The following is a 26,819-nucleotide window of genomic DNA, read 5'->3' on the forward strand; positions in this document are numbered from 1 at the left end:
CATACAGTGGTCTTAAATAAAATAATCAAGCAAATAATACAAAAAGAAATATCCAGTCCTAACAGTTATATAATGAAATTCCAAAATCACTTTTTCTTTGTGAAACACGAAGAAGACAAGAGACGTGACAATGTTTCGCTGACTGGCATCATTTTTCCAGAAATAATTCTAGTTAGACCATATGTTTTGGTGCACATATGTAGTTCTGAATGCAAGTGAATGAAGTGTCTAAGTGAATGAGATTGAGTGGGTAAAATAAGCTTGCTGGGAGATTTTGTAAATATCTATCATCATTCCTTACTATATAATCCTGCCATGGTTTTTGTAATAAGCATTTTCTACATGATGTTATTATGAGACATCTCATGCTCCTGTATTATGCTCAGCAAAAGACAGTTAAGACCATATATCTTACCATGAGCTTCCATTTAGTGTTGTAAATTATCTGTACTGTCTGGAAATGACAGTAGAATCATTTCAGATGAAAATGATCTTTGTGTTTGAAGGTAAAGTTTAAAAAGTTTGAAGTTAAAAGTTTGTGTTTTCCATATTTCAGTTGTGTACAAGGACACAAAATATGCTTGGTACACTATACCAAACTGTTCATTCAACTGAAGGTTTTTGGAGGAATAAGTGTTCTAAAGATGGTGCTCTTCTATTGATTAGTGTCATGAAATTATGCATCTAATGTATTTTACTTTAGGGCAATATGACTGGCTAGTAACACCAGTAAAATCAAAATTAATTTTCAAAGATTATTAACTTTCAAAGATAATTAATTTTCTGTTTAACATAGTTTTTAATATGCATATTCCCACATTCTTTCAACACCAGTACAGCCCTGTGCCGCAGTTTTCAACTACTTCTGAGCCTTCACAGGTTCCTCAGGAAAAACAGATACTAAGGGAATATACTTACATGTACTTGGAGGCAAACCATTGTGGTCATATTAATTCTTCACAGGGACATGAACTAAATTCCAAGCAACTTAATTGTAAGTTCTCCGATAAGAAGTATGAACATAAAATGATACAATGAAAAGAAACAGGAATGTTTGAAATTAAAGCTCTTACTGCTTTTATTCATCTTGTGGGACAAGAATTCAATATAGTTAAGGAGAATCTGTTCATATTATAGGTAATTTTATCATTATTTATTTTCTGCAAATTTATGACAATTTCTAGGTAAATATTCTTTCACTTTGACTGGTGCCTGACATCATTGACATCAATTGGGTATTCAGCACACTTTTGTTTTCACAGCAAAAAAGTTGAACAGGAATTTGAACTTGCCCATGTAAGGAAAAGACTTGATGAATGAGAAATAGTGTGAATAGCTGTGTTTCACACTTTACCTCTGTTTCTGCTGCATGGGCTGTTGTCTCATGGCCATATATTGCATGTCCTCTTGTAGTCGATTAAGAGGAGAGTCTGGCTTGACCCGAATCCCATAATAATGATATTTGGAGTTCCCCCTTTATGGAAGAGCAAGCATTAAAAGAGCAGTAACACTAGTTTTACATATTTTCTTTACATTTACTTTAGAATTTACATTGACTGGAAAACAACACACACAAATCAGGTCTGGCTCTCCTGTCATACCTGTTTTACATGAGTGTCATTTTACTACCTTTGGGAAATTAACTCACTCTCTTAAACAAATATTATCAGCATACTAACTTGCACTCCACTTCAGTAAGAAAAATAAAATGCAAATAAATACAATTTATCTAGTATGGGCAAATAGTATTCTTAGTGATTTCCAAATAGAAAGTTATGTTTTATTTGTAATGATAAAAATCTGAAGTGTAGTTACCAAAATATAAACACATTAACTGTCAAAAGCAGAAGAAATAAAACTATAATAGCATCTTGAAAAGCATAGAACTGTTCAACATGAAGAAATAGAACTGACAGAAAAACACTAGTATTTTAATGCAGGTCTTATGTATTCTTTTTCCTAGCAGACTAGTTTCTTATCCATAATTATTACCTTTATTTTTTATTATAATTCAGGATTTCAATTGCACAAACCTAGTTCCAAGTCTTCTGGTCCGTAGTCCCATGAAGATTGACCGTATGAGTTTTCCAAAGGAGGCAGCATTGACTGGATCCAACTTGTGCTCCTGACAGTGTCTTAAGTAATGGTTGTAAAGGGTACTTCTTGGAAGGCTCACTCCTTCTGCAGTTTCATAGTTGTCTAAAAGCCATTGAAGCTGTATCACATACAAAACAGAAAAAAACCCACCCTATTATATACTTTATTGAAAATATTGTAGCCATACAGCATTAACTTCTGACAGTTGGAACCACTCTTCAGGTGTATTAAAAATTACTTTCTTCCTCAGAGTGTCTTTAAATGTTAGTTAAACAATAATGCTTTAATATCTTCACAATTACCAGGGAATAGCAGAATTCATTGCACTTGTGACCTCAGGAAAGTGCCCTTTTCTTAAAATATTTTTGATTAAGTACCACACATCAGTATGTAATAAAGGTATCTGTGCTTTGGAGACAAATTGTTAGTACCACAAAGAAATAAAGGAATCATGAATGTAATACACATAAATTGCAGAAAACAAACTCCTTGGGCACAATAGCTAATTAATGTACTTGTAAAACCAGAAAATGATACTGTTTCTCTTTGTTGTTAAAAAACATTAAGATACAGATTAAAAAAAAGCTACTGCATAAAAGTCAGAGAGCTACCTAGGTAACATCGAAAATAATTGGTACGTCTATGAATCATTAGGGATACAAACCCTTTTAGCTGTAGCCTGCTTGCCTTTGACTTCCAAATGGAACAGAATGAGTTTCTTGGAAAAACAGTAATCTTTTCATGTAATTGTGGTAGATAATTAAAAACATGCAAGAAGAGACATTATGTAACATCACCGCATGTTCTAAGTACAGCACACTCATGAAACACCTCTAGCTGTTGCTAATATACAAAAAAATGTTCAAAGGACAATTTAATACTCCTAGATTTAGTATTAGAGGAAAATGACAAAATATAGCAAAACCAATATAGTCTGAGAATACATTAAATTTCACTGGTTTTGTTTTTTGATAAGTCAACATTTTCGTTATTTTTCCCAGTACTTGTCATGGATCGCTAGAATTTTCTCACCTCTAGAAAAATACAGAAAGAAGATGCAAATACTTCCAAGACATAAGATTTTTAGCTTGGTTTGCAGGCAATTTTGCATTTCAAATAAAGAAAATGAAGAAGTACAGTTAATCATGATTTATTATTGTTTTATATGTACTAACATTCACAAGTGCTTCCACACTAAGCATCTGTCATTTTGAAATATAGCTGAAGAAAAGGTATAATTGTTAATATTTGAGTTTTGTGCGAATTTATTAAACTTATTTCATTAGTGATCTGACCTAAGCCTGTCTTGGCTTACAAAGGTAATTATAACTTTCAGTGGTTGCAATCTATCCATATTGAAAATCTGTTATTACATTTCTATTTGTATTAATACATTTATATAACATTTGTCATATACTATTACATCTAGAATCAAATCAGAACGATACAGAACTTGAAGTACTTCTGCTTTCCCCAAGGGGAAAAACTCTGTCAATCCCAAAAGACTGACAAACAAAAAATTAATTATTTTGCAATTAAGTTCTGTATGTAGCATTAAAGATATTTTCCTCCAGATGGTTTCTAATCTATTATTAATCACTTTGAGTGCACTTCATTAATTATATGAATTTCTAACAGATGTTATTTCAAACATAACTTGCATTATTCAACACACAAAAAGCCAAATCAAAAGTTAAGTGCAATACTAGAATTTTTGCTCTTGGAACGAGTTACTTAGTAGCAAGGCCTTGAAATCGTTACTTCATAGATTATAGCCTGGAAGAAAAAATGCAGTTAATTCATGATTTTAAGAGAAAATTGAATCCAAACATTATTGTAAACAGCTTTTTAAAGAACCCAAACACTTTTCCATCAAGCTGAAATACAATTCTAAAATTGTTCAGGTTTGAGTCGTGGCTTATGAATTTGTAGTACTGACCATAATGTAATGCTAAGATGGGGAAAGATATGAAATATTCACAGAGCCAGATCTGTTAAATTGAGTGTGATTTCAATTAATCTGCAATGTTTATAAAACACTCAACTATCAATAGGCTGAATAAGTTGATCCCATGCAGAAATACATCAAGAAACAAAAAACAGAGGAGAAATGACAAACTCCTTGAAATGAGAACTCATGTATTTAGGAAAACAAATCCTACAAAACCTCATTGAGGTATCAAAGGTTGAAAATTTAAATCCCAAACTGAAATATTTCCACAAATTAATTTATCACCTTCTAAGTGTATAAGGTAATTAAAAACGCAATTTAGATTCTATTTTAAAATCTGTTAAGCAAATTACTTAATAAATGCCAAACCAAACCATTAGAAGGCAAATTCAAGAAAAGTTTAAAGAGACAAAGTGTACATCTACACTTAAACTTCCTTTACACTGTCCTTGAGTTTAAAGACAATAAGCATTGCTTTAAAAACAGGCAAAACATCCTGTAAGCTTGATCTAGATTTTAATTTTTTTTCAAAATGACCAAAAGCAGGAAAGACTGTTTGCCATAAAAATGTGTACAAGGGTTGTTTTAAATTTTTCTTTCCCCACAGAGTCAAAGATACATCCCTACCACAGTATTTTTCACAAAGTGTTCACAGTCATGAATACCATGGTAAGTATTCACAGCTGGAAAGACTGTGATCTTCTGTACCAATCCTGTTATTGGGAAGACACTGTGAACAGTGCCTAGAACTAGGAATGAGTGAAACACAGCTTACAGAGGCACTGCAGCTTATCTTGTAATCTTTCTCAGTTTTATACAAAGACTATGGACTTCCTAACAGGTTTAAACACAAACTTAGAATAGTGCTAGTGTTTTAAGTCTTTCTAGATAGTTCTAAAAAATTCCTGAAAAAGTTACAGTCTGTTAAAAATTACATTTAAACAATCATTTTGATATTATTAGTCCAATAATTTGTATTATTATTTAAATAATAATTCTGATACCACTTTATCTTCAAAATAATTTTTTGTAAGCACAAAAGGTGGAATTTAAATTTTCTTTCTGTATATAATTTCCTGTAACTATTTATGATACAGTTTTCCTCTAAATTTTAGTTTTAAGGAAAAAAAGTTTGCCTAAATTCTCCACAAAACATTTTTAAGTTCAACAAAACCAGACCCCTACAGGAAAAAAAAAATCCAAATCCAAACCCAAACCTTCTAAAGCACACATTTTTAATTTTATTTCCAAAGGATAATCTCTACTATCATATTCTACATTTCAGACTGCAAACTAAATTTCAATTTCTTCTGTAAAGCAATAATGGTATTTGAATTTATATAATAAGCAAAGCTGAGAAGGAAAAAAAAAACCAATCAACATGGCAAAAATACAAAATTCAAAACCATAAGAACCAACAGAAAAAAACCCAACATTTCAGAAAGACTAACAACTTACAAAGTAAGAACATTATTTATATAATACGTTTAAAATGAACTTGGTCTTTTTCCTTTATTTTAAAGTTTTATATAATGAACTTATCACTATATTTGGAGATCATGTTTTCCCCAAATATCTTTTAGCTTTGTCTATGAAACGTTAGACTTGCAGCGTAAGAACAAAGTAAAAGGCAGATGAATAAGACATTTCTGTGTACTTCAAATTAAGGCACTGCTTTCAATTTTTACCAGGTCATCAGAAGGATCCTTAGGATTCTTAAATAAGTAATTTCAAAATAAACTCACTAGTCAGAATAAATGAAGAAACACCTAGCAATAACCTAAATATATTATTTAGGTGCGCTTTTTCTTCTCTTCCTCTTCACATGCCACAAAATTAGTATATGGTACACAGTTCTTATGATGCAGACAATTGTATTTAAAATGCCAAAAGCCAGCTAATTTAGAATTAATTGAACCTTAGCTTGACATTTACACTGTAACCCGCAAAACAGTCAAATGTGTTAACTCATCCTAACACAGGTGTAAAGGATAGGAAACAGGTAACACTCTGCAATATACCATAAAGACATTTAATCTGACAAAATAAAGCCATGGGAGGTGTAGTAGAAGATTACAAGCAACTAAGATGGGAAGATTAAGAGCAAAAAGTAATAATAAAATAAAACAAACATTTAGAGGCAGGCTAAGCATGCAGAACAAGCAAGAGAGAGTGTATGTGAAGAAGAGACAACTTACATGGCTGTTGAGAAGAGAGCTTCTGTGAGTGGACAGACCATCAGACTTTTGCAGTGTCTCAATCGCCATTTCAATCTGATAATAGATGTCATTAAAAAAAGGACTCAAGATGGGATAGTAAAAAAGCCTGATCAGAGAAGTTTTGACAGATTCCTTACAGATCAACAGAAATGCCTGCTTTATTCCTGGCTAGGGCATATATTTTATTAAAAGGCCTCATTCTAGAGTCCCAGTGAACACAAGCCTCCTCAATGAGGTCAGAAAGTCCTTGCACATATCCAATTTTGCTAGCATGTATACTGCAGGATCACAGCCTCAAAGTTCATTTTACCTTCCAAACTGCTCAGAATGAGCTCAAAGAAGTAGAATTACTGGTGAGCTGCATTGAAATAAAAATAACCCAGATTGAACAAAAACATAATCACTAAATTAAAAAAAAAAAATAAAATCCCTAAATGATTTTCTGGAAGGCCTCCAAGTTTTCCCTTCAACTATACCAGGAAGAAACATGCAGAGCTTGCAATAAGAATTGAATTAGAAACAAAACTTTAACTATCTGAAATCACAGAATCAAATCCCAAACCAAAGTAATTCAATAGGCTTTACACCATTAGCTTCACTGGGACAGGACATCAATCCTTACTCCTGCCAGTACCCTCTGAAGATCCCCAGCTGCCAAAGTAAATGGAAAGTCAGGAGTTACAAAGACTGCAGGATCCAGCCTTTGGAAAAGCAGATTTGTTCACAATAATTTTGCTTTTAAAAAGGAAAAGAAAACACAGTATAATGAAAATACAAAGTAGATTTTTTTCAAATTCAAATGTATGGTTACTCTCATGTCCATTTTCTTTCTTTTCCTTTTAATTAACAATGGATATTTTGATTTTGATCAGTTTGGAAACAACATTAAAGAAAAAACCTAAGGGTAATTTATCTGGGGGGCCAGAAGAGCAAAAACCAACAGTGAAAATGACAGAGACAATGGAATGCACAGTAAGAAAAGGCACACAATTATTAGCTACAATAAATGGCCGAAATGAAAGCAATGGAACCACCACTTAAACTTTTTAAAAAAATACTTATAATTATCTCTGCAAACATTCCTAATGAGCCCCGTCTATCGTACTTCAAATACCACAGTACTAATTATCATTTTAATGACATAATTTATCAATATTGGCTGAATTTACTCTCTGTATAGTAGAAATGGAAAACTACTATAGCTGATATTTGAATTTACCTGTAAAACTAGTTTCTCCTTTTTTTTTGAGGGCAATTGACAAGTATTTTAATATATTAGCTGTCAGGAGCAATTTCTTTTAATTGTGTAATATTAGCTTTGCAAGTCTTTAAAAAAAGGTACATTATTAAATATATACGATTACTATGTAAAAAAAAACATTCTTGCTTGGCAATAATGTTCTTTCTTTTAACAGTCTGACTTGCTCCAGTGGAAAAAACCTGAGGTCAAATTACTAAAACACAGGAAAGATCAAATTTTAAAAACATGCTTCAAGTAAAAAACTACAAGGTCAAAAGATCATCATAAGGTCAGTTTACTATATATTGTAGCCAGAGAGTTTCCCTTCCTAAAAAAATAATACAATCAAAGAATTGAGAGTGTACAGACATTTAAAACCTAAATCTGAATGTTAGGTCAGATGTACCACAGTGCTTACACATAGCAGTACTGTACACCAGGGTTACACTGCCTGCTGCTCATTCCCACTACTGCCCTATTCTCACTTTGTTGCTGCAACTTGTGGTCTTCTTTGTTCAGGGAACCAACCTGCTAAAAAACTTGGCATCTCTAGTAATTTCACTCGAAAAGTGGCATTACAGATGACACTGACTTCTCACTGCCATATTGATTCCATGGCTTATGGGGGTAACTGTTGGGCTTTTCATCATTTGGGAGATTTTTGTTGCTGGAGTTTCTTTTAGTAGATTTCATGACTATGGCCACTGAAGGCACACAATTTGTGTTCACTTTTAGTATATCACATAAGCCAAGCAACACTGGTCACCACTAAAACATGTTAATTACTTTATCAAGCTCAGAAATGGGATCTTTATTAAAAATGAGTCTCCACACATTCTACTAGGACAAGCTTACAGAGAAATTGTTTTCACTACTATTTTGTTCACCATTTTTAGATAATATTTTGATAAAATGAACTTTAACTGACAGATGTCTCCACAATCCCAGAAACCCTCTTTGCATATAGATTGTAAAATTACTTTAACTATTTCTGAGCATAAAATATGATTGATTTGAAGACAAATTTTTTAGACACTAAATGATTCACTTGCCCTTTCTGAAAACTTATGGCTGCTTCTCGTTTTACTCTATTGGTGCCCTACAGGACTGAGTTCTAGGGCCCGTTCTGTTCATTTTTAACAATGATCTGGATACAGGAGTTGAACACACCATTAGTAAGTTTGCTGATGTTATCAAACTGGGAGGCACTGTAACTGGGAGGTGCAGTTCACTCTCCTGAGAGACAAAAACCCTTGCAGAGAGAGGGGAGAGATCTGGATAGAGTGGAGCACTGGGCAATCACCAGTGACATGAAAATGACAAGTCAAAATGCCAGATTCTGCACCTGGGATAGAGAAATGCCACACACGAGTCTAAACTGGGAGAGGGGCGGCTCTGGGGTTGCAGAGAGGGCTCAAGGGGTGCTGGTTGGCAGCAGGCTCTGTGGCAGCCAGCAGCCAGGGGGGCAGCAAACCCCATCTGGGCACAGCAAACCCCATCCTGAGAGCAGCAAACCCCATCCTGAGAGCAGCAAACCCCATCCTGGGAGCAGCAAACCCCATCCTGGCTGCAGCAAACCCCATCTGGGCACAGCAAACCCCATCCTGAGAGCAGCAAACCCCATCCTGAGAGCAGCAAACCCCATCCTGAGAGCAGCTAACCCCATCCTGAGTGCAGCAAACACCATCTGGGCACAGCAAACCCCATCCTGAGTGCAGCAAACCCCATCCTGGCTGCAGCAAACCCCATCCTGAGAGCAGCTAACCCCATCCTGGCTGCAGCAAACCCCATCCTGAGAGCAGCTAACCCCATCCTGAGAGCAGCTAACCCCATCCTGAGTGCAGCAAACCCTATCTGGGCACAGCAAACCCCATCCTGAGTGCAGCAAACGCCAGCCTGAGTGCAGCAAACCCCATGCTGGATGCAGCAAATGCCAGCCTGGGCACAGCAAACCCCATCCTGGGTGCACCAGCTGTGGTAGTCTAAAGAGGTGACTGTCCCTGTGTGTCCCGTTGTTAGGGCAGGGCCTCCTGTGCAGTGCTGGGTGCAGCTCTGGGCTCCACCATTTCAGAACCATGGGAAGGTCCTCGAAGGTGTCTGGAGAAGGGCAAGAAGGCGTCTGGTGGAAGGACTAGACACCATGGCCTGTGAGGGGCTGCTAAGGGCTTAGGGCTTGTCTAGTCTGGAGAAAAGCAGCTGAGGGGCAACCTCCTTGCTCTCTACAGCTTCCTGAGGAGGGGAAGTGGGGAGGGAGGTGCTGATCTCTCCTCCCTGGGACCCAGTGACAGGATGTGTGGGAATGGTTCAAAGCTGCACCAGGGGAGGTTCAGACTCACCATTAGGAAGCATTTCTTTACAGAGAGGGTGGTCAAGCTTGATGATGCCCTGAGCCTATCAATGTGTAAGGGGCATTTGGACAGAGCCTTTAAGAGCCTGCTTTATCTTTGGGTCAGCCCTAAAGTGAAGCAATTGGGCTAAATTATTCTTGTAGGCCCCCCACAGCTGAAATATTTTATTTTCTTCTACTCTGCTATTCCAAGGGTTTGGGTTTTCAGGAGGCTCTATGTGACACCCATGTACAGGAAATAGAAGCTACCCAAGTAAAAAGTTCCTTAAATGAAGGATCTGTTCCTTAAGTGAAGGATCTGTTCCTTCAAGCTCTTAGGTTCTAAATTCTGGCCAGGGACTTTTATTTAGGCTGTAAAAAACTGAACAGTACGTCTCTATTCAAATAGCACTTAAGCACAAACATGGAATAACTACACAGGTAATACAGTGTGTATTATTATAATATTTTGTTTACAGATGAAAGTAATTTTAAAATGATATTCTGTAAAAATGCAAAAGGAAGACTGATACCCTTCCATTTTTAACAATAAGCTGTGAGAGATTCTAGGCACAACTTCCTACATATTTATCTGATATGTTAAATAGGAAGAATTTCACTTATTTGAATATGTGATCAGTCACACATTCCCCCTTTTCTTGTCTTAATAAACTAAAATAATTTATTTAAAAGTTCTGATAACTGAAATACACACTATCGCTCCCACTGCAATTCCAACTAAATCATGTTAGATGTTACACTACATGTAGGAAGACTAATCAGTTTGTACAGTTACAAACATAGGCCGTCACTAAATTAAGAGCATTATAGATTGTGAATTTCTTCAATTTACTTTGTTAGTGAGCTAAAACACTGTCATATACTCAGACACAATCAATAAGGAATAAGGATATTCTCCTGGGGTTAAAAATTTCAACAGTTTGATCCCAGTATGTGCATCTACAATGTAATCCTTACATGATCTACTGATTTGGAAGTTACTGACTGTTTTTGCTAGGTTATGTCTCAGTATTCATTAACATGTTACTAGATAAAGAAATGACACATAATAGTCTAAGATGCATATAGCACAGACATAGCAAACACCTATCCCAAACCCACTTTGAAAAAAAACTCCCTTCCTCTTAGGAAGAAGAAAGAAACAGTGTTTTTCCACATGATTCAGCTAACAATTTCCACGATCAACTAACAATTTCACAATTAGTACAAAATGTTATCATAAGTTGCTCTGAGGAATTAAAAAAAAAGAAAACAATGTGCAGAAATTGAAGTCCTGACGTTTAGTGAATAATCTGGGTAGCCTATAATTTTTTTTTTATCTGTTTGCATTTGCAAACCACTGTATACCAGCAGCAGGGCAGGCAGGTGGTATCTTAGTATTCAATACATTGTTGCAACATCTTGAAAAAAGATAGCTACTGTCTCTTTTTCCACAGGCACCGCTCATTCACGATGCTTTTTATCCATTTCCAAAGGTTCACCCTTTCAGGCTTTAAAGGAAGTGAAATTCTAAAGCAGCTATTATCACAATGCTCCATTATGAAGGAATTACTAATTCATCATATGTATACAAGAAAGGCTGATTTGGTGGTACAGCTAGCTAAGTCCTAAGTACTTGTGGCAATTGTGCCTACCTAAATAAGGCAGAACCAATCTGAAAATACAGGATAAATGGACACAGGCTTTTTGAAAATGTGACAATTTCAGCCTTTTAGGATGCCACAAACATGCATGGTTCATGTTGGCTTTCAGTACTATTTCAGGACAGAGTATTCATGTATATAATATTGCTTTCTGAAACCTGTGCCAGAGGGTTGTGTTAGGCAGACAAGCTTGCTCACAAGAAACAAGCTTGAAAATGAAATTATATTGACCATGTGAGGAGAACTCCAATCTAGTCTGTACAGCTGGGAGACTTAAATCTAAAAGATTTGCATTCCTGTCAATAAAAAAAGCTGTAGCAACACCTGCAAACAGATTCTGTGAAATTTTGCTCAAAATATTGAAACAATACTATGAAAATAGACAGAAAGATGCTTCTTTAAGTCTGTGGAATGAAAGAAATGTAAATATGCAGAAAAAGAAGAAGTAAAAAAAAGATGTAAAATTAGTGCGTTATTTTACATAAAGCTGACCTTAAAAGAATGCTGATAAACCTTAAAGACTTAGAAAAAGAAGAGCTTTTTTTATTTCTAAAAACTCCCCTGATTAAATTGTAAATATGAAAATTTAATATACATAACGGGTCAAAACACCTGCTGCAAATGCACACTACCAGTAGTCTACAGGTACATAAAGCATGCATCCTGACTAATGAATACAGCATGTTCTCTAGTGATTATAAAAGAACACATGTAGTCGTTAGGGAGAAAAAGCACACCTCGCAGTCACAGACTGAAAAAATAAAAAATGCTTGGAGTTAAATCCAATTACCTTTTCCTTCCCAAATTTTTAAATGTAATGTTATTACCCAGGTCCCAGGGGACCTTGACACAATTCAGGCGGGCTGATGCAAATCTCATGAAATTGAATAATGTGAAATGCAAGGTCCTACACTTGGGTCATGGCAATCCCAGGCTACAGGTTGGGTGGAGAAGTGTGAGAGCAGCCCTGCAGAGAAATATTTGGGGTTCATGGTTGAGGAAAACCTCAACAACAGCTGACAATGCGCATTCACAGTCCAGAAGGCCAAACGTGTCCTGGGCTGCATCCAAAGCACTGCTGCCAGCAGGGCCAGGGAGGGGATTCTGTCTGCTCAGACCCCACCTGCAGTGCTGCATCAGCTCTGGGATCCCAGCACAGGAGGAACATGGACCTGTTGGAGCGAGTCCAGAGAAGGGCATGAGATTGATAAGAGGACGGGAGCATTTCCTTATGAGGACAGACTGAGGAAGTTGTGTCTGTTCTGCCTGGAGAAGAGAAAGTTGTGTGGAGACCTCACAGCAACTTCCAGGATCTGAAGGGGGCCTACAGCAAAGGTGGAGAGGGGGAGAGGGACTCTTAATCAGGAACTACAGTGATAGGACAAGGAGTAATGGGTACATACTGAAAGGAGAGAAACAAAGGTTGGATATTAGGACGAAATTCTTTACTGTCAGGATGGCAAGAAACCGGAACAGACTCCCCAGAGAGGCTGTGGAATTGCCATCCCTGGAGCTGCTCAAGGCAAGGCTGGATAAGGTCTTGAGCAACCTCATCTAGAGGGAGGTGTCCCTGTCCATGGCAGAGGACACTGGACTAGGTGTTCTTTAATATCCCTTCCAACCCTTAACAATCTATGATTCTATGTTTATCTTCTTTGCTAGAAGTTCTCCAACATAGGGTCAAACTGACTAATTTACCATCTTTTCCCTAGATCATCCAGTTATTTGTACACCTTATATACATCTTTAAACATATCCTAAACCTTTTTCTCTGTGGTCATTTTCCCCACATTTGGAAAACAAACCAAAAAATCCCATATAAAAATCTGTTCTCAAGCTTGTCATAAAGACTTCTAAAACATATACATTCCACCTAACACTGAAAAACACATGTAAATACATCAGAGTTATTCACACCAGAGAACCAAAATAGAGAAACTAAAAAGAAAATTCAACTCAGATTACTATTAAAATCAAATCTGAAAACATTTATGGCATGACAGCCTTAGACAGAGAGGGTGGCCATATTAGGACAAATGTTTATTTAATCGAAACCAAAGAAAACCTGTAGTCCATCACAAATGATGCATCTATGCAATTGACAACCAGACTGTTTTGAGAACATCATCATGTCAAGTCTCCTGGCATCCAGTTTATTATGCATTTTCAAACAAAAAGAATTAACACAAATTCTTCCCATGCATTGAAAGATACCTATTTTTGATATCTTACGATGAAAAAATTTCATTTCTTAAAATCTTTTCAAATCAGAAACTGGAATATTGCATTGGAATAAATCAAGTTTCCAACAACTCGGTTTTTTGATAAACAAATACCAGAAATAAATATTAAACTGCCAAAATTGGAAACATTATAATTGCTACAGGGCTTTCATGGGGAAGACACACGAAAGCCAATGAGACCAGTCTGTATCAGAGGAGAAGCAAGGAGCATAGACAGATGAAGCCAGAATCTAGTTGGGGTAGGTGTGCCTGACCTTAGTAGCAATCATTCGCCCTTTCTCCCCACATTCCTTTTCTTATGAAGATCGCATAATCTCAATGCAAGACTTTACAGTGTAGCAGCAAGGTACTCAAAGGGACAGAGAAATACAAATTATTTTGGTGACATTGCTACACTGAAACCTCTGGAAGAGAGGGAGAGAAGCCATGATGCTCCATAGCCTGAAGCAGAAACCAAAGCAGGAGATTTATCAAGGCACAAGATCCACCTGATACCCTTTTTTCACAAAAGCCACTGTAGTCAGTTGCAGAAATGATAAATAAATATCTTGCCTATTTATGATGTCAGACAAAATGATCTAATAATCCTTTTTGCATAAAAGTCTGTGCACCTTTGATTTGATCAGAAATGTTTTATTTTATGCTAAAATCTATTTAGCTACCTTAAAACTACGACAAAAGTTAAGAAATTGAGGAGGAAAAACTCCTGTACCAAGAAGGAAATTAATACATAAAATCTCACCTCAAACTTAAATCCAAATTATAACCTTTATGCCCTTATGTAAGATGTGCTAGTTTTTCTGAAATAGTTATAAGACTTCCACTAGAATTGTATTATCAGGATATGGTATTTGCATTGGGTCTTCTTACTTCTTGTTGTTTTCTCTCCAATAATTACAACATATTTTCATCAGGTGTCATCCTTCCTTTGAAGTTATTCCTTTGCATGCTGTGTTTACTAGCAGAACTAATATTTTGTGGTGATACATTATATACATATAAATTTTGGTTTTATTTTCATGCAGATTTAGATTTGCACTGAAATAGGATGAATTTCTGTAACAGCATGAGTGGAGACCTCCTATGGCTGGTGATGACTGCCGAATGACAACTGTAAACTGAGGATCAGTCACAAAGCTTGTTAGCAAACAAGACTAATAGATGGGAGCCTCTCACTGACAGACAAGCATAACAACAAATTTATTACTAGAAACTGTATGAATTTTTTAACCTTGTAATATTATGAAATATGGCAATTAGGTTACCTTTTTTCATCACAAGAAAAATCCTTAGGTGTTTACATATTGGGAAAAAATGGAAGGTGATTTATATTTCATTAACATGGCAATCAATCCAATTTTTTGGAGAATCCCTTAAATGTAGTGGTTCCTATTTAATGAGAGCTGCCAGTAAACCAAACAGATGACTCTTTCATGCAGGTTTCAACATGCAATTTTGTTTTAAACAGACATCCAGCTAGGCTAAATCAGTCCTTCTTCAATGCAGTCACACACATTCTTGACCAATCCACAAACATACTCACATGAAAATGATAATTTTGGAAATCTACTTATCTACTGAGCATCTTATATAGAAGTTCTTATAATCTGAATGCCTTTCTGGTTTTATCAAAAAAAACCAACTTTTCAGCATGTAGAGAAAGTAGTTTCATAGGCTAGCAAAGGATATAATGGAAAGAAGCAGTGAAACCAATGGAAAAGAAAAAAGGAAAGAAAAAGTTAACAAAAGTTATTCATGCATACCAACAAAAACTTTTACTGTATATATGTTGGAATAGTTTTGAGAGAGCTTAAGTCTTGATATTTTGGCTATAAAAGCAGTGCTACTGCAGGCTGTAGCTTAATAAGGACTGCTCTCTTGTATGATTGTTTAACAGAAAATTAAACAAATTATATATTACAACCAAAATATTAGCTCTTTATTGAAATTCTGAAGCAGAACTCAGAATTATATTAAATCATAAAGAAAAAGTGAAAATAAAATTAAGTTTAAAAGTCTATCTTTTATTGAAATCTGCATAAAACAAATAGCTTACCAGCTGAAGAGTAAATTAGATTTTAAATTCAATTTATCTAAAAGACAGTTAATAAAATTTACCTATTTTATATATTTGACTTTTTACCTGAAACTCTTGTTTCTTCATTTCTTTTAACTTAAACTAAGTGTATCAGAAAGAGTTAACATCATTCATACAATAATTTGCTTATTAGATAATGTAATGATTTGATCAGTGAGGGTGATAAATGACAAAACAAGTGAAGTTACCAGCTGAAAAGAGTAAACAGAACTAGTACCTCTATGGGAAAATAAAGAGAACTTGTGATAACCACATATATTAATAAATAAATTCTTATTAATTTCTATATCCTTTTTCTCTATATGAAAATTCTCCAAACTAATTCAAAACTGGGAAAAAAATTTCTGCATATTATTCTAGCAAAACAGTCTGGATACAGGTTATTTTGATTGCTCCAATATATTCTGTACACAAGAATGAAAAAAGTAATGATGGTAAAGATCAAATGAGGATCACAACTGAAACAAGCTCTATCTATCAAAGGTGCAATCCAATTAAAGTATTACATTGCTCTATTTCACTCAGTTTAGTTATGCCACCTAGCAAAATTAAAAGAGACACGGTGCTTTCAAGTGAGCTTAAACCAAACCTTTAGTGTTTCAATTAATTCCTGTATGTTTCAGTTGAAACACAGCCTAAAATTATTATCTAAATCATGTTATGTCCCACTTCCTTAGCAAGAAATGTACTTCCGATGTACTCTAATGTGTCATTCTTATAGAAGTATACTATACAGAAGAAATAACACACTAAGAAACAGAGGAAATTATTATAGTGACAAAATGCAATTTAGTAATTGTTGTTTAACTAGCCGTATTTTCTCCTGTTCTTAACAATGAGCCGATATAGCAGTATAGAATTTATTTTGCGCAACTAAAACAGGCTATTTTACTGACACACAGGGAAAGAGGAAAATGCTGCTGAAGCCATGAACCTTAGCTCCTGTTCAAGGTTGGCGAATTCTACTTTTAACTTTTGAAAAAAAAATCAAACCTGTTTTTAATTTGCCAAATATAGTGTGGAGTTTTGAAATTCAAATAATTCTAGGATTTTCAGCTTCAAAGTAACTCTACTACTCTTCATTTGTGTTTACTGGATACCTTTAAGCCTCAATTGTTTTCACAGTCAGTTAAGCATCTGAAATCTGAAAGAGGAATGACACTTTTTTCAGAAACTCTGTTCTTCTATTAAGTCATGCAAAATACAGGGAAATGTTAATATACACTCTTTTTCATAACTCAAGTACAAAATTCTCTGTTGCTATGAAAGCTCCCCTTATGTCCAGGTGGGACAGTTATACTATTCATGAATTATGACTCTTCACAATTTTTGCTTTCCAGAAATAATACTGCATGGGTTTTTTGGATAAAGTAATAATTTCCTGCATGGTACCAAAAATTGTATTTATTCATACCAATCACTTTAAGATTCAAATTGGAGAGAAATTTTCAGATCATCTAAATTATCCAATGCTTTTACATTCATTTCTAAAAATTAAGTCCCCTAACTTTATTGCCTTTTTGAATATTGATGAATCTGTATTATTACTGATGCTTTATCTCCTTTCTATATCTTTAAACTGCTGCTATCCTATGTTTCACAATTCTCTTCCCCATTACTTTCAAATCTCTATGTGCAGACCAGAATACTCAGAAGCATGAGGTAAAAGTACTCCCTAGGGAAGCAAAGTTAAGAGTAGTATAAACCCATTTTCCTAACTGAAATATAGGCTGATTGAGTAAGTTCTTAGGTAAAGTTCTCCATGCTCATGTTTATGTATCCACAATATTCTATACCACAGTTGTAACAGAATGCATATTCCCATAGCACTGTCAGACATTCCCAAAAGAGCTTTTAATCTGAACACAATTTAGAGACATACCATAGATAAGTAAGAATGAAGTGTTAAAACATATTACCTTGGTATTCTGAACAATGGGAAATTTTTTGAAATAAGCTACCAAAACTATACTAATATCAGGCAAACAAACTGATTAAATGCAGGAAAGTTAGATATACTGATCTATAACTTACATTATTTAACATTTACGTCTAACAGTTACACTCAACAATACTGTAGTTTTCTTACGTTTTCAGAAAAATTACAAACGTTTAAATTTAACATATGAAATGTAATTATTCAAAAGCTGTCAAGGGAAAGGTATGCCTTCATGATTAAGTTTTCACAGTATTCTTACTCCTGAATCTTATAAGTAATATAGTGCTTCTTTCACAAAAAGTACTATGTAGTCCTTATTCTGACAACATATTACCACAACGCATTCTGTCACAAAAACCATGTCAGTCTGCAAGAACATCTGAGTGACTAAGAGACTAGTCTCAAAGGTTTTGCATCAGTCTGAAATACTTACTGTCGCTGGGGAGGCCCGCGTTGTGTGAGTCACTGTATGACCAGAATTTTCCATTGAATTGCCAATCAGATAGGTCCCTCCTGAGCTGCTAATGAGTTGTCCTCCTGTTACGCCCATCTGAATCCCTCCAGTGCCCACCATGCTATGAGACGAGACCACTGTTGTCACCTGTGCAGAACTTCCTTGAGTATCAAAATAATTTCCCCCAGTGTTTTGACTGTACATCTGGGTTTCTGTGTAAGGATAAGTTGTTGATCGGCTTCAAGAAAAGAAAATAAAAGAAAAGGAAAATACATTATTTGTATTTCATTTAGCTGAGGGAAATGTTGTAACTCTAGAAATTGATTTACAAAAACAAAAATCAAATAAAATAAGATTGGCAAACAATCCCTGTCTCCTCAGAGAATAACAGTTAATCAAGTAAAAGATTTAAATAACTAACTCGGTGTCAATGGTAAGCCAATTATCCACTGAACATTATAGAAAAAATGTCAGTCTTACATGAAGAGGAAGAGAGAAAGGAACAACAAAAATTTAAGGCAGGCACATAAAGCTAATCTAATTATTAATATATTGCAAAGTAATCTACAAAGCTCTGACTGCATCAACATTTTTTTAAATTTGACAATAGAATTTCAATTTCAATTGGATGCTATATGTTTTGCATAATGTGTAGTCTGTAAAGTTACAAACAATTCATACAAATGTCAGCTAACTGAGTCCAATGTTCAAGAATCCTCTGTTGTCTATTGTTTTTAAATTCACTGAAGCTCTTGACTGAAGCTTGAAAATCTGAATCTACTGGTATTTCGGGAAATGCCATTATTTTTACAGGGCAAATTCAAAATTAGACATGAATTAATGTAATGATAAAAAAAGCATTCAAGAAATAAAACCAAACAGAACTATAACTTGTAAAAACATTGCAATATTAGAGAAGTTAAAGGAATGCAACAGTAACATTTTAAAAATAATTATCAAGTGTGAATCATTTACATGTCATAAAACATTTTACCCTAATAAACTATTCAGCTACTGAAACCTTCTGTCATGTCTTTCATGTTCTTATTTACTTATTTTGAATCATTATTCTTCATGTGTTATAATCTACTTATAATTTTTGAATTTGTATACGTTCCCAAAAACTAAATTTTATATTTAACTCTATATATTTCAAAATTATAATAAATATAATTAATTATTTCAAAGACTGGATTTTTGTATGTTGTCAAGCATGATAACAAGTAAAAATCAGTCAACTGACCCAACCATTAATTTTCATACTTAAGCATAAAAATCTGTAACATTTCTTGTAATCCACAAGCATTATCAATTTATATGGCTTGTAACTAAACAAGTTAAAAAAAACACAACAAGCAAACAACAAAACCCCAGACACTTTTGTACAGAAACACAAGAAGTGGATGCAGCACTCATGTTTTATGCAATAAACTGATGATCAAGACACATATGCAAGAACTTGGAGTCAGATTTTTCTTCCCCTTTATCTATACAATATTTATTTTGAAATTAATATAGAGAAAAAGTCAAGGCAATTTACTGTTTTTTATTTATGAAAACTTATAATAAACAAACAATAAAATAGTAAACAACAAACCCAGAAATTATAATTTCTTGTTTACCTTCAGAAAAGCATTACTTCTAAATGATTGAGGAACATAATAGTACCTCATCAACAACCAAAGTCAGAAATTTTGCTTTGTTAACTATGGCTACAACAGTTTCTCTCTTCCCCTGCTGAGACTTCTAGAATCTCCAAACTTAAGTTTCAAAATCTGAAATGTTTCATAAGCCTCATACTACCCTATTCCCTCTTACCCCTCTTTAAGCTACTTAAACACTTTCCATTTTATTTTGATTATTTCAAAAGCCTCAAGATCAACTGCAAAAAACCTTGAAGCTAATCCAAAAGAAATGCTTTGCAGTCTGCTGAAAACAAAGCAAAATAGTTCTTTGAGGGACTAATGCTCAAACAGGTATTTAATCTATTAACCTTTCTTTTGAAAGTTAAAATCAGTTGATCTTTGTATTGCAATAACCCATGTATGTATTTGAGGTACTATGCAGGTCCTGCTTAATCTGTTCTCTCAAGCCAAGGTATCATTGTGGTACCTTGTCATACCTTTGGGATACTGTTTATCTTAAACCATAGGAAAGCTCTACTGAGTTGTTAAGGTGCAAAAAACAAAATGAGTGAACGCTGCCATCTTCATCCCTCCCTATGTGCATCTAGATGTTTTGTGAACAATTCCAGGGATGGTGGCCCCATCACTTCCCCACACTGCCTGTTCCACATCTTGATCACCCTTTGCAGCAAAGAAATTTTTTCTTAATGTCTAACCAAAGTGTCCCTGGGTGCACCTTGAGGTCATTCATCTTGTGATGAGCACAGTAACCACTAGCAGACTGGATGTTGCCTCTATCTTTACATCTGTGAACAGTGCTATGCAGCAGAGGACGAATGTAGGGAAATGTTGTGATGTAGGCTCAGGGGAAACAGTTCATGGAAATGATCACCAAGTGACTGACACTGTAATTTCTCTCACAAGAGGAAAGGAATATCTTGGTATCAGCTGTCAGTAAGGAAAGTAATGAAAGGATAAGATCATTGTTCTTGCAATGCTGCAAGTTCTTGCTGCAAGTTCTTGCAATACTGCAAAATAGACATGGCTAGAGGAAATACACTGTACAAAAGATGCAAGGAGAACAACTCTCACTTGCAAAAGTGGAATTGAATATTGGAAGCAATGCAAATCCTAGAGAATGCTTCCAATTTTGAAGAGAATTCAGTCACAGACTTGCTGTGGAACAGGAGATGAAATATATGTTTGCTTTTACCTTGTTAAGGTATATCATATGTATCATTTGTAGACCGCTATATCACACACAGTCTCTAAATAAGGACTGATTGTAACAGAGCACCTATTTCTGCTTATAATAGCACTCTGTATCAGTGTATCAATGGGACACACATCTATGGGTCTGACTCCAAAATAAACACACTCTTCCGTTTGGTCCAACAACCAACCAGGTTTTTGGAAGAACACCCAATCACTGGAAATGATTTAGCAAACCTTTCAAAACAGAGATCAATGGTGTACTTAAAAGTGAGAGAAACTATTATTACATGCAGTAATGATTGCAACTTAGCAAAGAGACATTTAATTTAATCAAAATTATTCAATCTGGAAATTAAAAATGCAGCTGAATAAGATGATTTAGAAAGCAGTTTTAAGAAACCATGTTTTTAGAAAGCAGACTTAATTGTTTTAAGGTCATTGCACATGGTAACACAACCCTTTAAAATAAAGTTGCAGCAAAGAGGAAAATAAATTCAAATAAGGAAGTGATCTTCTATTTCTCCACAGCACTTGTAGCACAAATACATTATACTTTCTTAAATAGCCTGACACATATCATAGTCAGTTCCTTCCCACTGCAAAGGTTTTAAATGCATTCTAGCATTCCTAGCTCTTCTCTTCTTTAACAGCAGCATATAAAATCACACAGGGAGTAATCTCAAAGTTTTCTTGCTCTTTATGAGAACACATTGATGATTAACTCTTGCTTGTGATAGCAGGAATGCAAAAGAACCTGATAGTTCCTACTACTGACACACTGTGAAGTGCTTTACTAGAATGTGGCATTAGAAGAAAGCTTACCAGTTACAAGTAAATTTAAAGTCTAAGTAGTTAGGCTGCAGTATCCTAATTTCCAGAAGGCTGTGAAAACTAGATCATGTTTACCCTGAGAGCAAGCAACAAAAAGTCAGGCACTGTGTGAATTCAGATTAAGCAAGCACAGAGCAGGTGCCTGATGTTAAGATGCCACACTAGAAATTAACAATACCAGCAAGAGTCAGACTAGCATTGCAAGGTACAATAATCCAAGGCATTTCCCATTATGCCTCATTGCTTGCTTGCATACATTTTATAATGATTTACTAAATATAATGTTAGAAATAAAAGAGATGGAGTTGTAGTAAAAAGTAGTTTAAAACACTTTTTTTTTTGCACATGAAACCAGAAAATAATTAATTTCATTAAGTGCCAGCATTACCACACAAATCAATTGCAATGTCTTACCCTACATTACAGACTCTAATATAATGTTACTGATCTCAACTTTTACAGACACTTCTGTCTCTTCAAAGATACTGACATTCTGAAAAGAAAAAACCAGAACAATGGCACAGAAAGAGTAAACTTGTTCTCGTCCTCCCTCAGTTTTTAGCACACATATGCACACACTGGAAATAATTTATAGCCATCTGCATCTATGATCAGATTCTATGTAAATATCTAATTCATTTGACCACTATGTACGAGTGTTCAACCTTATAAAACCTCCAAACAAAGAAATTCTTTCATGTCAGAACAATATCCTCAAACTCCTTTAAGTTTTTAGGATAATTCTGTGGTCCTTAAGCTAATAGAGAGCTTCACAGAAATTAGAGAGAACAGAATCCTTTGTCTGATACTGAGGGAAGGCCTTACCATAGCCAGATACTGGTGGTGATGTATCCTAAGCAAAGGGAAGAAAAGGAAGTGCCATACACCTTCAGACTGTCACAAGACAACATGATACAGCTATTTAATTATAATAGAGAGGCATTTATTAGCCAGAAAAAAGAACTGAGATCTTCAACATCCAGTCCAAGACCATTTTCCATATGGAAACAAAGCAATAAAAGCACACACAATGCACAGCTACAGAAAATCAGGCAAGGTGGGGCACACAGTAAATGAAAACAAAGGTGCCATTCTACAAATTCTATTCTCAGGATCTGTAATTTAGACAGTCAAAGAAACATTAATTACATATTTCTAAAATTCTGATTAAGTACAGCAGACCTATAGTCCAAGAAATACGGTATTGCCACTGTTAGGAACATGTCAAAGGGTACATACTAAATCTGCAAGACGTCAGGAGTTGGGCTTGTCAGGCTCTCTTTGTCTAGGCTTCTCTATCTTAGTCTAGAGTTTTGTTCCAGTAATGATTACTGAACAATTAGATAAATGTTACTTAATCTTTTTCCATTTTATCTAAGCTTTCTATGATTGTGTGGTATGAAACCTATAATTAAAATGCTGAGGCATTGCTCTAACAGATGTTAATATCAAATAGCTATTCTGTACAGAATAAACAATAACCCTAGATCAAAATTGTAGCAAAGAGAACCATTAGGTGGGATAACAGTATTGAAGAAGTATCCATTCTGGCAAAAACAGACCACATAAAACAAATTCAGATTAACTATGGAAATGGAAACCAGTGAATACACTGATATGGATAAGGTATATACTGTGCTAGAACACAAAAATAGCTGCAAGTGGACACACTGTGCCACCCTCACCACCCATCATACATTGCCTACACATAACACTTGTGTTAGTGGTAAATTGCTGTAACTCTCTCTAACTCAGACAGGAGCCATTCACCTTAGTATGCATAACGATAGTAAAAGGAAAAGGATAATGTCAGAAAAAAAGGGATAAATACTAGTAACTAGTAGGAAGATAATGATTTCAACTATATTGATAATAATTACTTTATTTAACCATTAAGATTTCAATTAAGGCAATAGTAAATTCTTGGGTTTGCATAAATGGTGCATTTTGCCAACATAAACACCACAAATCATTGTACAATTTGGTGAAGAATGCAGTTTGGATCCAACAGCAATATCAATCCTTGCACAATCCCAGCAATTAAAATCCTGTTTGCTGCATCAGAACTACAGGGTAAATGGCTACATTTTATTAATCTGTTACAATCTGTAAGAAGAAAGTTCACATTTAGTATGTGGAACCAAATGACTTCTTAACATAGGTGTAGCAATAATAGTCTTAATATATTCTGAACAGCCAGGTAAGCCTGTACATGCCATTGCAACAACAATGCACTTTTGTTTCAGGATGGAGTGACATATTTGACAAGCAAAACTGTTGCTAACTAGAGACAAATGCAGTTAACATAATTCAAATATTCTCATATCATACAATGTATGTGACAAGTTGTAGGCTACACCCCTTGTATAATTATATTGCCTCCAATTATAATAAAACAAAATAATTATTAAGTGTAGACAAATCATGATATAAAATGTGTGGGAAGAATTGTATTACAGGAATACAACAATTACACTTGACAAAGAATGTGAAACCTGACAAACTTTTTGGTTTCATAATGCAAAGAATTAGGTAACTTTTTCCTGATATGTATTGTAACTGCATCCTCTGTTGCTACTGTATATGGATTTAAGTCAGTGGTAGTTTGCAAGTGCTATATTTTAAAATAAAGGATAATTCTTTCACAGAATTGTAGAATTGCTTGGGTCAGGAGGGACCTTAAGGATCTTCTAGTCCAACTCCCCCTGTCATGGGCAGTGAAACCTTCCATTAGTCCAGGTTACTCAAAGCTCCATCCAGCCTGGTTTTCAATGCTGCCAGGGATGCGGCATCCACAACTTCTCTGGACAACCTTCTTTGCCACCCTCTGAGCCAAGAATTTCTTCATCATATCTGTCTCATCTAATCTAAATCTCTCCTCTTTTACTTTAAAACCATTGCCTCTTTAGCCTATCATTATCTGCCTGTAAAAGAAGTCCCTCTCCTACCTTTTTTGTAAGCCTTCTTTAAGTAATGGAAGGTTACAATAAAGCTCCTCAATCTGTCCTCATAAGAGAGGTGCCCCAGCCCTCTGGTCATCTTTGTGACTCTCTTCTGGACCTGCTCTAACAGGTCCATGTCCTTCTAATTGCTGAGGACCCCAGAAGTGGACACAGCACTCCAAGTGAGGTCTCATGAGAACAGAGTGGAAGGCAATCTTTCATCAGGCATGCTGTGACAATTTATTACAGAGATTCATTCCTGTATGAATTAGTCTTCAGCCTAACTATGATTTGCAGACTACTTATTCTGTTGCCAGAGCAGTACTATTGCTTGATAGATCACAGAACCATCCTATATCCAATTTTGAGTTATAATTAAGATTTTGATTTATCATAAATATATCAAACACATAATCATAGGAAGACTACCCAAAATCTGGTGTATAAAAGTATATGGGAAATGTGCTTCACTATATAGAATCTTTGAAAAGTCTGAGTAGAAACACAGACTGGGTACCTTCTCCATCAATAAAATTACAATCTTTAGAAAGGCAAATCTTCCTGTAAGGATTGAACAACAAACTCCTTGTCCACTATATTGCTGCTCACAACAACATAGGTAAGATCTCTATAGGAGAGAAAAACAATCTAGATTTGGCTCACATGCTAAGAAGCGCTTTCTTCTTTTATATCCTATTGACTGATTTTGCAGCAATTGACAGAGGGATTCAGACAAAGAAATATAATAAAATAATGGAAACCTGAAGGTTCATACCAAGCAGTCAGTGACATCTGCTTCTGTTTTTCCCTTGGACTGTAATAAGTAGTGTAGTACACTTTTTATAACTGCCAGAAGTCCCAACAGCACACATAGAATTAAAAAGTAATGAAAAGAGAAACTTGAAAAATAGCATATTTAAGAAAGACCTCTTTTGGAAGCTAATAGGTTCTATCATGGTCACAATGACATTATGGTGCTGTACATGTGTGCTGACTTTGGCTGGGGTAGAGTTACTTTCTTCACAGTAGATAGTATCAATGCAATTTGTGGCACAAGTCTGAAACACAGCTGTGTACTAGCTACTAGGAAGAAAATTAATCTATCCCAGACAAAATCAGTACAACAGAGAAGTCAAATGCATATTTAAAATACATTGTTTAGCATTTATAAGTGAGAAGAAAACCAGAGAAGACAGTACATGAAAAATTAATAAATCAATATGTGCTAGAAGAAATGACCAAAGAACACTGTCAGTGTCAGCAACCAAAGTCTCTGAATCCAAATAATACTACTCTTTTAAACTGCTTTTGGATTACCATCAATAAATATCTTCAGACAATCACTAAGCTTTCTAAATTGTACTTCTTCAAAAAGCCAGTTAGAAAGCAAAAATGGTAAATGAAAAAATACCATTGAGAAGCTCCTTTCCAAGCAACACACTCTACTTTGAAGTTTGAGCCAATTTCAAAGGTGGTGTTGCTCCAAGCCTGTTATTAGACTAGGTATTGTCCAGAGGCCAGATCAAATCTAGATTTTTTGTTAGTCTTACTTAGCTTGCATATTGAAGAAAGAAACTTGATGATGAAAACACTTGTTCAGGAAAGCAGGAAATGCACAATCATGTGAAAACAAGATGTTAAAGAAGCAGCAAATGAGACTCTGAATTTCCTTCCTCTGCTTTTCCTCATTCCTTTGGGAAAAAAAACCTGATCTCATTTTATGAAACACATAAATGAAATTAAATTACTAGATAGTAATTACAGCTGCTGCATCTTTCTATCATTTGCCACTAGGATTGCAGCCAGGAAGAAAGAAGGCCCTGGCTTTTGTCCTGAGGACAGAAGCTATACAATATGTCTTTCAGACAGAACGTATCCATGAATTAGAAAATACTTTTTCAAACAACACTATGCCGTACAGGGGGCAACTAAAACAATTACAAGAATTCTACTTACACAAAACTTCTGCCTTAAT

The 26,819-nt window shown here is 35.1% G+C and overlaps 1 protein-coding gene across 2 annotated transcripts in view; it reads right to left on the reverse strand.

The window, feature by feature from the left end:
* RFX3 (regulatory factor X3) overlaps positions 1-26,819 on the reverse strand; it is a 109,065-nt gene that overhangs the window by 21,852 nt on the left and 60,394 nt on the right. The window contains exons 4-7 of one of the 2 annotated variants that reach the window (XM_036403114.2): positions 18,211-18,469; positions 6,247-6,321; positions 2,034-2,215; positions 1,355-1,474 (exon numbers count right to left, since the gene is read on the reverse strand). In XM_036403114.2, the coding sequence (XP_036259007.1) occupies positions 1,355-1,474; positions 2,034-2,215; positions 6,247-6,321; positions 18,211-18,469 (636 nt within the window). The remainder of the gene's footprint in view (positions 1-1,354; positions 1,475-2,033; positions 2,216-6,246; positions 6,322-18,210; positions 18,470-26,819) is intronic. The other variant, XM_036403115.2, reaches the window with a different exon arrangement.

This window comes from Molothrus ater, chromosome Z, assembly GCF_012460135.2.
Source record: "Molothrus ater isolate BHLD 08-10-18 breed brown headed cowbird chromosome Z, BPBGC_Mater_1.1, whole genome shotgun sequence".
In the NCBI taxonomy this organism is placed as follows: Eukaryota; Metazoa; Chordata; class Aves; order Passeriformes; family Icteridae; genus Molothrus; species Molothrus ater.